Source organism: Gambusia affinis, linkage group LG06 (genome assembly GCF_019740435.1).
Source record: "Gambusia affinis linkage group LG06, SWU_Gaff_1.0, whole genome shotgun sequence".
In the NCBI taxonomy this organism is placed as follows: Eukaryota; Metazoa; Chordata; class Actinopteri; order Cyprinodontiformes; family Poeciliidae; genus Gambusia; species Gambusia affinis.
In genome coordinates, this window is record NC_057873.1 from 9,144,535 (window position 1) to 9,156,761 (window position 12,227).

Genomic DNA, 12,227 nt, shown 5'->3' on the forward strand with positions numbered 1-12,227 from the left:
AATTAAGTGGATGCAGAGGTTTTTGAAATGTGTTTTTTTTTCCAGACTGGAGAAGAAATATTTGTTTTTGTAGTGCTTGGTAATGGGATTGAGAAATTTGCAAGGCTTTTTAGCAGATGACAACTTGTGGCCCAGTTCCTGGCTGTGAGGCGAGGCAAAGCAGGGCCAGGAGGCATCCTCACAGCATCAGACCTCTGCGTGATGTAGGCGGCATCAAAGCAGCACCACCAACACTTCCTCGGAGAGAGCCCGAGGTTGGAGAGGTGGGGATGTGGGGACCGCCAGGGGGATGACGCTCCATCTCCCTGCCTTTCTCTTCCTCCTCTCATCTTTCCCGCTCACCTCCTCCCCCTGCTCCTGCTGCTGCTCCAGCTCCAGCCAGCTGTCAGTGGGAGTATGCTGAGGCACTGCACTCTGTCACACACACTAACTGGAGAGCGAGGGAACCGACGGACGGATAGAGAGATCTGAATGCGGTGACAGTGGAGTGATTAGACCATGTATAGAGCCGGGAAGGAGGCATCAGGAGAAACAAGGGCAGGGTGCGGGAGGAGATATGGGATGAAAGATGGGACAAATAGAAACATGGGAGGGTGATTGCTTGAGACAAAATGACCTAGGAGTTGAGGGACAGCTAAGAGAAGGAGGAAGGTGCTGCTAGATTGCCCAGAGGCACAAGATGGGAAAATGGGGTTTAGGGGGGAGTAGCGACAAGAAACAGAATGACAACAAGATCCAGGAGCCGTCTGGCTTGGTTAGTCTGCAATATCAAGTTTAAATTTATTCACTGTAGAGTAGGAAAAAAGAAAATACTTATTTTAGTTTAACTACCACTTCAGATTGACACATAAAATGTTGCACATATACAATAAAGGAGTTCGCTTTTCTCTATTATTATATTCCAAATAGCTGCACAATGGACCATTAGGTTCAGCAATGAAGAAGATGGAGTTTCTGTTCTCTCCATGTGTTCAGCAAATTATCAAATTAAGATGCATGAGTGTGCTTTTCTATCTGTCACACTTGCTGTGCACAGAGGGATCTCCAGCCTGACTGCTGGGTGGAGAAAGCTGAGAGTTCGTCGGACAGCATTTCTGAATGGGTCCGCCATAGATGTGGAAACAGCCTTTAAACTGTTTTCTTCTTGCGTTTTCCATGCAAGTTTTTGATGGAATGAACATACATTGCCTTGCAAAAGCATTCATACCATGTGAACTGCTACTTATTAACACACTACCGCTAGACTTCAGTGTGTTTTATTCTATGTTGAAGCATAACACGTTAGTGCATATTTGTGAAGTGGAAGAAAAATTAGACTGGGGTTCAAAAACATTTTAATGTACACATATGTGTGGCATTCGTTTCTATCTGCTGAGTCAACACTCTGCAAAACCATGTTGTTGCTTGTTCTGTCTGTGAATTTTCCCTGTTTGTCTTTTACGGGCAACTGGTTACTCTCAATTATTTAGGGCATCATAGTAAGGAATTAACTCAAGTATCTGACACATTTTGAAAAAAACTCAAGTTTCATTTTACTTCATTTTATGCACAATGCTGTTTTTGCCTATTCTATAAAATCCCTAAGAAAATTTTGGGGTATAACATGGAGAAAGTGTGAACATCTAAATGCTTTTGCACAATGTTGGAGCAGTAACATTGTGTCTCAGTCATACTGAAGTCTAACTCAGTGTGTATTACAGTGTAACTCATACACATGTTTGGGCGCCTCAAAATCCTCCTAATGCTGACTAAGCCTGCCTAGCGACAGGGCTCCTATACGTTCCACCATGCTGAATGTCACCCTGTGGCAGTCAGGGCAACTCATTAGCACCCGTTGTGCTCTGCTGCAGTGCATCATCAATGAATGTGAAGTGAGCCCTGAGCAGCCTTGAGATTTAGCCTTAAAGAATAGAAATCAATACAAAAGCATCACATCTTCTTGAATTTATAATAAGACATTACTCTCTCTGTGTATCTCTGGTTTTACGTTCTGTGGGGTTTTGTGGCTGCTGTCATTGTGAGGTTATGTGAAGCCTTAAATGATCCAGGCTTCTGCAAGCTTTTCACACCAAAATAAATGTCTTCTAAAGGCTTTTATTGGTTTTATTTCTTCGCAGAGCAACTAAACTGACAGCATACACATTGAATATTTATCACAAAACCTTGTGCCATGAATTTTAATCCCATATTCTCATCCCCTTCTTGTTGTTTCCATGAATGTTTAGCAACCCGCACAGCAGATGGTTGTCAGTCATGTAGGAAACACACGAGGCAAGCAGACCAAATTTTATTTCATACACAAAAATAATAGGTGGAACCGTCTTTTGGACTCTGAACTGAAGGTTTTGAACAGTTTAAGTATTTTAGATGAATACTGTAGAGCAAAATTCCAGTGTCATTATCAGCAATGCTGCATGTGGCCAGAAAGACACATAAGAAATGATGAATTGTGGATCATTTTGTGTTTGTGAAATATACTGAGGTATTCTATCTGTTCTTAAAAGCTAAATATCTGGGGAAGGACCACTGATTATAAACTGGACCAAATAAGATCAATATTCCAATATTCAGTTGGATAAGATGTGAATTTCCCTTATGGACCCTAGGAATGTACATTTCTGAACTCCCTCAGCTTCTCAAAACTACAATTTAAGATCCAAAACTGTACTTTTTTCAATCTCCTTTTGATTATATTAGCCTGAGGAGTCCTTTCCAGCAATTGTATCTCACCTAAATCATTTCCAGAAAAAAAAAAATCCAGACCAAAATTAATTTAATCAGTGGGCAATGTAAATGGAATCACTGCATTGTCATCAGTTTGCGCCAATTTTTTTTTCCATTCCTCTCCTGAGATAACGGAGGCAATATTTTTTCTGTGTCTCCCAGAATAATTCTAAACCAGTAGAGATAATCCATAAGAGGAAAAAGAAAAGTTCCTTTGAGATAGGCTGCTCAGGAAAATTGAAAAAGTTATTATTAATCTCGCTGCCCAGCCCCAGCTTGCACATAAACTAACACGCAACGTGTAGAAAAAAAACCAAGAAGGTTTTTTTGTTTTACTCTGAATCTTTGTAAACAATATTGTTCTGTTTTCCGAAAACAGAACAAAAAAATAAGCTATGTCCCACTGGGACTTTTACATTTGATTTGGTGTTTCTGAAAGTAGTAACAATATATAAAATGTAAGAAGCATGGTAAATAGTTTCTTCAGGATGGAACAAGCAGAGTAATTTATTTGTATTTAATTTAAATTGGTCAAGTGGAATTTGTTATTGGTCATGGATGAGTTGTTGCAAGATAGCTTGGATTTACAAGCCGTGGAAAGAACATCTATCGTGTTGCATGTCAGAACAATTTTGATACATTTTGCGCTTGATTTTCTTTTTCCATTTTGTTTACCTCATACGGCTGATCTCCTACTTTTCAGGAGCAGTATAATTATACCACTGATCAATTAGAAAGCTTCTGGTACCAAGGAATTTAAGACATGACATCATTTAGAAAACATGAATGAGACAACTAACTATGAATTAAATTACTTCATTTCAGATGCATATGTTTTTAAGATGTTAACAACAACAAATAAAACTAAATAAAAGTTAGTTTCCCTTCTAAGATTCTGGCTTCATGTCCCCACATCTCTCCCAAACCGTCTGTATTGCTGTGAAAGAACATTCTCGTGCAAAAATTGCTGTGAAAAAGAGTTTGCCTACTTACATTATTCTTCTGTTTTTTCTCTGACACCTAGGTGTTTTCACACCCAAGAGTCTGGTAAACTTGGTCCGTTTGGGGACCACAATTGCAACATTTGCTACATTTTCTTCTGGTACTGTTAGCTTTCACACAGCACTATGTTAAATGAATCAAATCCTTTGAAAAACCTATCCCAAACCCGTTGCCTGTGGTGCCACTGGATCAAAAACCACTGAAGGAAACATGAGTAGCCTCAGATTTTAGCGATTGTAGGACTTCTCTTTTGTCGTTGGTAAAAGACCACAAGTCACTTTTGAGAAAATATTTCTTTGGTCTAACAAGACAAATGTTGAATTTCTTGGAAGTCTTGTCTGCTGTAAAACTAACTTAGCATTTCAGAAAAAGGACATAATTCCTGCAGCTAAACATGGTGCCGGCAGTGTGATGGTCTGGGGCCGCTTTGCTGCATCAGCATCTGGATGATTTGTTGAAAAATTTGCATAATGAATTCTGCTTTCTAGCAGAAAACCCTGAAGGAAAATGCAGAGCCATCATTTTGTGACCTTAAACTCAAGTGAACTTCAGTTACATAGCAGAAGCAGGATCTAAAGCATAGCTGCAAGTCCACTTCTGAATGGCTAAAAATGACTAAATCAGGGATGTCCAAAGTCCCTCCTCAAGCAAATGGACCAGATCAGTCTCCTGCATGTCTTTGTTTTCTCCCTGGTTAAACAAACACATGCAGGATACTTTCTCTTGAGGATTGACTTTGGACACCTTTAGACTAAATGAAAACCATAGCATAAAGGTAAGGTGCATCTCAGTTAATGACATATGTTCAGGTTGGTTTGGATAGTTTTTTTCTCCCTCTCTAATAAATGAAGTCATCATTTAGGCTGAGGTTATTCTTGATAGATAATAAAATGTGTGCAGTGACCTAATACATTTAGTTAAGAAAATAACTAAAAGGAATTAAAACGGAAAAAAAATCCTGGGGAAAAACCTTTTCACATCAGATTAGATGACTAATTAAATACATTTTGTACATAACTAATAATAGCAACAAAATTCCCCATTTTGAAAGAAGAGTTAATTTAAAAGTGGGATCAAATCAGACATCTGTGACAAAAGCAGCGTAACTTGTCAGATGAGGCTGAAAATACGTCATGTTACACATATGAGGACTAGCTGTTTAATTTGGCAATGTGCTTGCTGTCTTGTTTGCTGGTTTAATTGGTTGAAACAACAAAACCCCAGTATAAAATCTGCATGAATTAGTAGAATTTGGCAGAATTTGGTTTGTGGGGCCAGATCACCTCATTCCTTTCCTAAACAAATTTTAATTGAACGGGCTGAAAATCAATCAGATACGTGGTTATTATTTTCTGAGATGTTATTTGTGAACAAACTGAACTCGAACACAAACAGCTGAACTTGAAGCATCATGTTGTAACTATGGGTAACAATCAGTAAAATTTTATTTAAAAAAAAAGACAAAACTTGCAAATCCCCTTTTTTAAAATATTTTGTAGACAGTTTAAAACTGTCCACAAAATAAACTAGCATTGTAATCCTTCAAAAGCAGACAAACATTTTAGATATGGACTGTATCAAAACTCAAATATTTATGGGATGCTTCTAATGGTTTGGGAGATCTAAGCTTCTTTCGTTTATGCCTTGGGCCAGTTCTGATTTCAAGTCTGTTTACTTTAATACCGACTCAGGTATCAGCTTTGCGTTTTTCAATGTTACCTAAAACGCATACTTTAGCTCGTATGACTGTGATATTATAAAGTAGAGATCATTAGTGCAACATTGCCTCAATATCCAGAGTTGGGATATTTAAGTGAGAAAGCCCAGGGCTGTTTTTGAACTATTCACCGCATCTCCTCATGCCCCGCTTATCCGAGACAGCTGTTATAGGTTGGTGCATGGAAAACGGTCCAATCTTTGGAGTGGGTTGGGATGCTCTACAAAACAGGAACGGGAGGGGTAAAAAAGTGACTGAATCCACCTCTCTCCTCCCTGTGACGTCGCTCGGTGTGGACCCGGGCTACGCCGCTCTCTGGTCCCGTCTCAGCTCCGCTCAGTCCACCTCACCTGCCGCCACTCAAAGCCGCGTGAGAGACGCGCGTCAGAGTCGGGCTGCTACTCCGAATACCCGACTTTTTTTTCTCCCCCCCCTCCTCCCCATCTCCCTACTACTACTCCACGCCACTCATCTTGTCCCACATTGCCCGTGAACTGTTTCCACACTGCGTGAAGAGAGCAAGGACAGGAACCGGTCGCGAAATTAGAAAACAAAAGGTGGCAAGAAGATAAAAAAGAAGAAAAGAGGGAGGCAGAGAAGAAGAAGGACGAGGAGGAAAGAGGTCGCTGTGGTCCTTCTCCTTTCAGCAGTTGCTGAATCTCCCACCGAGAAGATGCCGAGGATAGTGTGCATGTTGGCAGTTCTGGCTGCGGGGCTGAGCGCCGCTCACACCAAAGGTACGGTAGGTGAAGGGCAGCCTACTCCGGGCTCAGCAGCTGTTGGTGTAGATCTGTGCAGAAATAAAAATAAATGTTCCCCCTGACACTGATAACTCCCTGCTGATCGTCGCTGATTGCTCTCCGATTCTCGATAACATCTCTGCTCTATCCTGATCACCAATGGCATTTCAAGGTGTTTGCTTTATCTCCTGCAGCTTGTCTGTGCTGCTTAACAAGGTGACCTGTTTTGGTCCAGATCTGCTATCCTTTGATACATTTACAGCTCACATTTCTGTAAGTAAGAGCTGGATGTGGGAGAAACGTTGCGTTATTCAGCTCAGTAGTGCACGCCTGCAGGGCTTCCCTGTTGTTTGAGACTGATAGGTGGAGTTATGTAGGAGGAAAGCAGAGGATGCGAGGCAAGTTCTGATAAAACTGCACATATGCTGAATTTTTTTTTTGTTGTTTTCTGAATATGCAAGTTTTATGTTTAAAATTTGGAACATCAATGGTGATGATGTAGATGTGAAGTCCAGATCAGGAAATTCTAGGAAATCTCTTCCCTAAAAGTAGTGCTGATCAAAATGTCTGTGACAAGCACACAGAGTGAACTTAAAGATCCCCATTTTTTTTCCTTGTTGTGCAATAGCTGGTGCTTAAACTTTAATATGACATGAATTATTAACGGCCGACTAATCCGATTAGCTCACACAAATGTCAAAACATGAGAAGAGTAGCCACCCCCCTCCACAAAGCCACAGTCATACAGCAAGACAACATCCAGATGTCACAACTGTGTGTCTCACTGTTGGCACTTTCTTGCTTCACTTGCTGAACTAATTTTAGTCCTCACCCACCCGCTGCTCAGATCTCCAGCGAGAGCAGCGTGTGTCGTGGGTAAAGCTGCTACACGTGGCAACAGGTTTGTGCTAATCAACTCCCCTTGGACCCTGGATGAGCTCTTCTACTTCCATGAAATAACAGGTTGACATCTGTCAGTTTCGTCTGGCAGGCACAGGAGACTCTGCAGCTGCAATAAGCTGCTCATCCTCCCTGACACAACAGCCAGCCTCCCCTGGTTTATTGTCTGTGTAGAGGAAAAACAGATGGAAATAGAGCCGCTGCAGGCTGTGTAACCTGGACAAGAGGTCAGAATTTTGCCCCAAGTCCTCTTGCAGACTTCCAACAGGATGACCATAATGTGCTGTGCTCGGGAATAAATTGATGCATCAGCTGGGTGCTGCCTGTTGGGAAACCGATGGGGTTACCCAGGTAACTGTTTGCAAACTGTTTGGCTTGGAAAAGTAGAATGAGGCATGGGCTAGTTACTGATGTCAAGGTATACCGCAGCTTCAAGACTACATTTTCCATCATAGCTTTCTCACCGTTTCAAATCCTTAAAAAAAAAGTTCTGAAATACTCAGATTTTTATTTCTTGCAGAGCAAAACAGTTGCTGCACACTGCCAGTCAGCTGGCTGACTTGACAGTTACTTATTATTCTATAAAAAGTAGAACAACTAAAATGTATTATTCTGTACAATAAACACATTAAGATTTTATTTTTGCTCATTTTTGCTATGTATTAAAATATTGCACGTAAATATTTTCAGAGTTGGAGAATTCTTTTTTTTGTCATTAGAAGGTTCATGTTTTTGTTTAAAGTTTTTACTAAATTTACACAATACCATGAAAGTGTGGTATTGTTACTGGAGGATCTCATACCATGAGAACCTCACTAGCTGCTGTCTAACCACAATGGTTCATATTGTGGAAGGATTTATTATGTTTTCCATCCAGTGCTTGACTGTGAAGTAAACAAATTACTCCTGAGCCAATGAAGGTGGAAAAACCAGGCGCGCCACAGTTCTAATTGATTCCCCGGGGCCACTGTACAGAGCAGTTTCTTTTTTTTTTTTTTTTTTTTTTTTAAAAAAAAGCAAAACAAAACAACAAAAAAATGAGCCCAATGTCTCCAGACTGTCTATCTGTGGCTACGTTGGTTCTTGCAATCTTCCTCCTGTCCTGTTACAGCTGACAGAAACAAGTCATTTTCCATTTCCTCCCACTGGAACTGTTTCTGCATTCCAATTTTTTTTTTAAACACGGACTGAAATAGAACATTCATGTCATGTGCAGGAGAGAAATCTGACTGTGTGGTGCCAATAAGCGAAGCTGTTCTCCAGATAACTTTGAAGCGCCGCCACTCCTGTTTAGCCACCGTCTCATTCCAGGAAAGCACGGAGCGGATGTGCACGTTGCTTTAATCACTGTCGCCGTGGAGTCCCTCCATAACCTTTTTACTGCTCACAGGCAGAGCATTCCTGTGTGTGTCTAGATATGTGTGTTCGCCCACTCTGAGTATGTGTTGTCGGTAATCAGAGCTTGAAGCTTTAACATCCTTCCGTGTGAGGGTGTGTGTGAGTGATAGAGTGCATCCAACATGGTGACAGCCGCCAAGTATGCAGAATTGGGCGAGGAGGTGATGTCGTTTAAAAAGGAATTATTGCCTCCACAGATGCATGCTGCGGCTCAAACGATTTTGCCGGGACTGAGCGTGTCGCTGCGCAGCGGGCAGACTCTCTTGGCCACGAAGCAGAAAGTTTCTTGTCTCTTGTGTCTCCTGTCAGTGTCTAGCTTTTAGTCTAGCCATAGTCTAGCTTTTGTGTAATTCCAAGCAATATGACCTGTGAATTTAGCTAGCTCATTACCAGCAGTGTATTTTAATTCAGCTTCCCACCATAAGACTCTTTGTTAGTGAGACTTCTTTTTGATGCTTTGTTATATCCAGATGAACACACTTTACATTTTATCTTGTTGCCAAGCATGGAAACGGCTAGGATTTTATTTCCAGGCCTGTTGGTAGCAAGCTGCTGGGACTCTGACGTCCCACAGTAAAAGTTCTAAGATGGATTGAGGCAGGCTTTATAATTTATACCTCTCTATACAGTATTGTACATGTTGCATGGTGTGTAAGGCGGTGCTATTGTGAGTGTGTGTGAGAGAGATAAAGCAAGTCAAGGGGGCTTTCGAGGTTCCCATTAGCAAATAAAAAAGGAGGGGGCAGGCAAAAAGAGGTAGATTTATGCCCCCTCTTTGTCGGGAGAAAGTGCATTATGGAGGCACTCTATAAATCCTCAGACGAGGCTGTGACGCGGGATGTGGCACAAATCTCGTCCGGCTCATCCCGACCAGGGGACGCGGCACTCAGCGGAACGGTGGAACAACACAGATTTATTTACAAACACTTGCTTTCTCCTTCTTTGAGAAAGCCCTGAACAGCCTTCTGCCTTTTCAGGGGAAGGAGAGCTTTGCGGCTGCTGCGTCAGAGCCTCTTCAGGCTGGTGATCCCCTCACAGATCTGCAACTATCAGAGACAAAAAGTAGACCCAGGGAGGATGAGTCAAAGCGGAAGATGGAGGGCTTGCTCAATCCTCTGAGAGCTGATGCTGAATCTGTTTTTATACTTATAGCAACAGAATAGGGGGAAGGTTATTCACTGTGATTCACATGAGAAGAACAATTAAATCTGATTACACTTTAGATATTTAGTTTGCTGTGCTACTGATCATTAAAATGAGTGTTAACACCATGGTGAGATCCAACAAGCTGTTTCAGGCTTTCAGAAATAATGTTTTAGCAAGTTTTGTGTCAGGTAAGGTCTCAAAGCAATCTGAAATCACCTCCTTACCTGTACAGATCACAGTCTGTAGGTGAAAAACATTCAGAAGGAGTATGAGCATAACCAAATCTACTTGCCACAGCAAGTCCACCCTGAGAACAGGCGAGAACATGCTAAAAGAAGTCTCCAAAAGCCATCAAATGACTTCTTTTAGCGAGATCATGCTAAAAGAAGTCTCCAAAAGCCATAAAATGACTTCTTTTAGCGAGATCATGCTAAAAGAAGTCTCCAAAAGCCATAAAATGACTTCTTTTCGCGAGAACATGCTAAAAGAAGTCTTCAGAAGCCATCAAATGACTTCTTTTAGTGAGAACATGCTAAAAGAAGTCTCCAAAAGCCATAAAATGGGACCCACCTGGTTGTGTTTGTATGAAAGTTTATACCAATACAAACAGTAATTGTTTAAGTTTAACCTCCATTTAAGGTGTGAAATAAGGGCAAAAAATACAAAGACCAGGTTCAGGTGTGCCAGGAGGATAACAGACAGAGACCAGGACTTCTGGTATAATAATCTAGAATTAAACCATTTGGATCCGAGAACAGAGGATTTGTTTGCATAATTCAAATATAGCAGTCCAGGAAATGGACCTCATGCCAGCTGTGAAGCATGGAGGTGGAAGTGTAATGGTTTGGGAATGCTTTCCTGCAGCAGGCTAACTTACCGTCATACAATCCACCCTGAATCCTACTGTGTATCAGAGTAGGGCGTCCTAACTCTTTGCTTAGCTGGAAAACACATTTATGCTGCTTTTATGGTATTCTAAATTTATGATTTTTGCTAACCTCTAAATATTCTAGTTCTAATATAAAACATTACTTGTTGTTAGTTTGGCTGTTTAGACTTGTGAAATTAGGACATGATAGAAAGGAAAAAATTCTAATGCTAGTATTACTTTCTCTGACATCTCATTAAAATGACTTTTTAGCCTGGAGATGGCACATTAAACTTTAGTAAAAGACTAAATCTTGTTATACCTTACTGCTAGCCAATGCCTTATCATTTAAAAATTATTCTTTTTAACTGAATCTTAAAAATATATTTTTTTATCACTTTAGAAATTGCAGTGTATTCCAGTTCTACCTTCTGATCTGAATCTTGGCTACAAATAGTTGTAAATATTTGGTTCTCTGTATAGGAACAGTGGTTTGCACATAGGAAAATATGCTAATAAGTGGTTATGAACCTTTTTTTTCGACTGCAAGCTGTGTGAAATACAGAGATTACAAAACAGTGCATAGTCATATAAATTAAACATAGCATTAAATCCATGGCTGACTAAAAATATTATTGTACTCTACCATCACAAGATTAGAACATATAATATTTACAGTGAACTACAAATACAGTGGCATTTTTCTGAAAGCCTCTCATTGATATTTGCTTTGTGGTCGGTCGTATCTAAGGTATTCCTCTTGTGTGTGTTTTTATTTTTCTGTGCTTCTTGCATTTTAACTACTACCTCTTCAGATTTGGAAAGTGGGAGAGACGGGAGTCACAGTGGGTGAGAGCATCTAGTTCAGCTGCTGACAGAACAGGGTGCACCTTGCAGTAAGTAGGTGTCTCATCTTTCCTTCACTTCTTTTTCTTCCTTTGCTTCCTTTGAGTGGTCACAGCTGACCATACTTGGCACCAAATGTTCAGGCTGCCAAGGCCCATTGATTTGGCCCACAGACAGAGATAGAATGAGAGTGGGAACATTTGATCACAGACAAGACAGGATATTTTCTTCTTTTTTTTGTATTCGCAGTTTCATGTTGGAATCTCAAGTGTCCTTTTGGGAATCAGAGAGGTTGGGGTAATTGGCAGATCAGGGAATGGAGAGATGAGATCAGGTTAAAGGTCAGTTCTAAACCAGAAAAAAAAAATCATATTACAGGAATTTTGCTTTAGAGAATATCACATGATCAAAGCTGCAGCGTTTCTTATCTGTGTTGTAGTTCAAATAAGTCTTTATGGTTTTTTAAATCTCTATACACAGATTATTAATAAAAAGATGAAGGTAGGATATCATTGTTCGTAAATATTGACCATTGAAAAACTGTGTACACTGAGACCACAGGAGTAATGAGATGTGATGGATCAAGATCCTACAATATTAAATTGCCGAAATATTTCATGTGCGACTCCTTTTCAAAAAAGCGACCACCAATAAATCTAGCAACTTTTTCTGTGTTGTTGGAGACTTTAGTGACAACATCTGAAAGCACCAATCGTCCTGCTGTTACAGCGGATCAGTTGGTGTTGCCGTGAGTCCGAAGAACTTACAGCTGACCAATGGCAGCCTTGTCATACAGCAAACCCAGCCTGCAGTCAGAGCAGTGAGGAGACCCATTTCAATTAAGGATTACAAAGGATGTATATATAATGTTTAATGTTATGCAATG

The 12,227-nt window shown here is 40.6% G+C and overlaps 1 protein-coding gene across 1 annotated transcript in view; it reads left to right on the forward strand.

The window, feature by feature from the left end:
* Window positions 1-5,732: 5,732 nt before the first annotated feature.
* The window catches only part of LOC122832660 (calsyntenin-2-like), a 266,537-nt gene continuing 260,042 nt past the window's right edge, over window positions 5,733-12,227 (forward strand). The window contains exon 1 of the mRNA XM_044119639.1: window positions 5,733-6,180. Coding sequence (XP_043975574.1) covers window positions 6,117-6,180 — 64 coding nt within the window. The 5' untranslated portion in view covers window positions 5,733-6,116. The remainder of the gene's footprint in view (window positions 6,181-12,227) is intronic.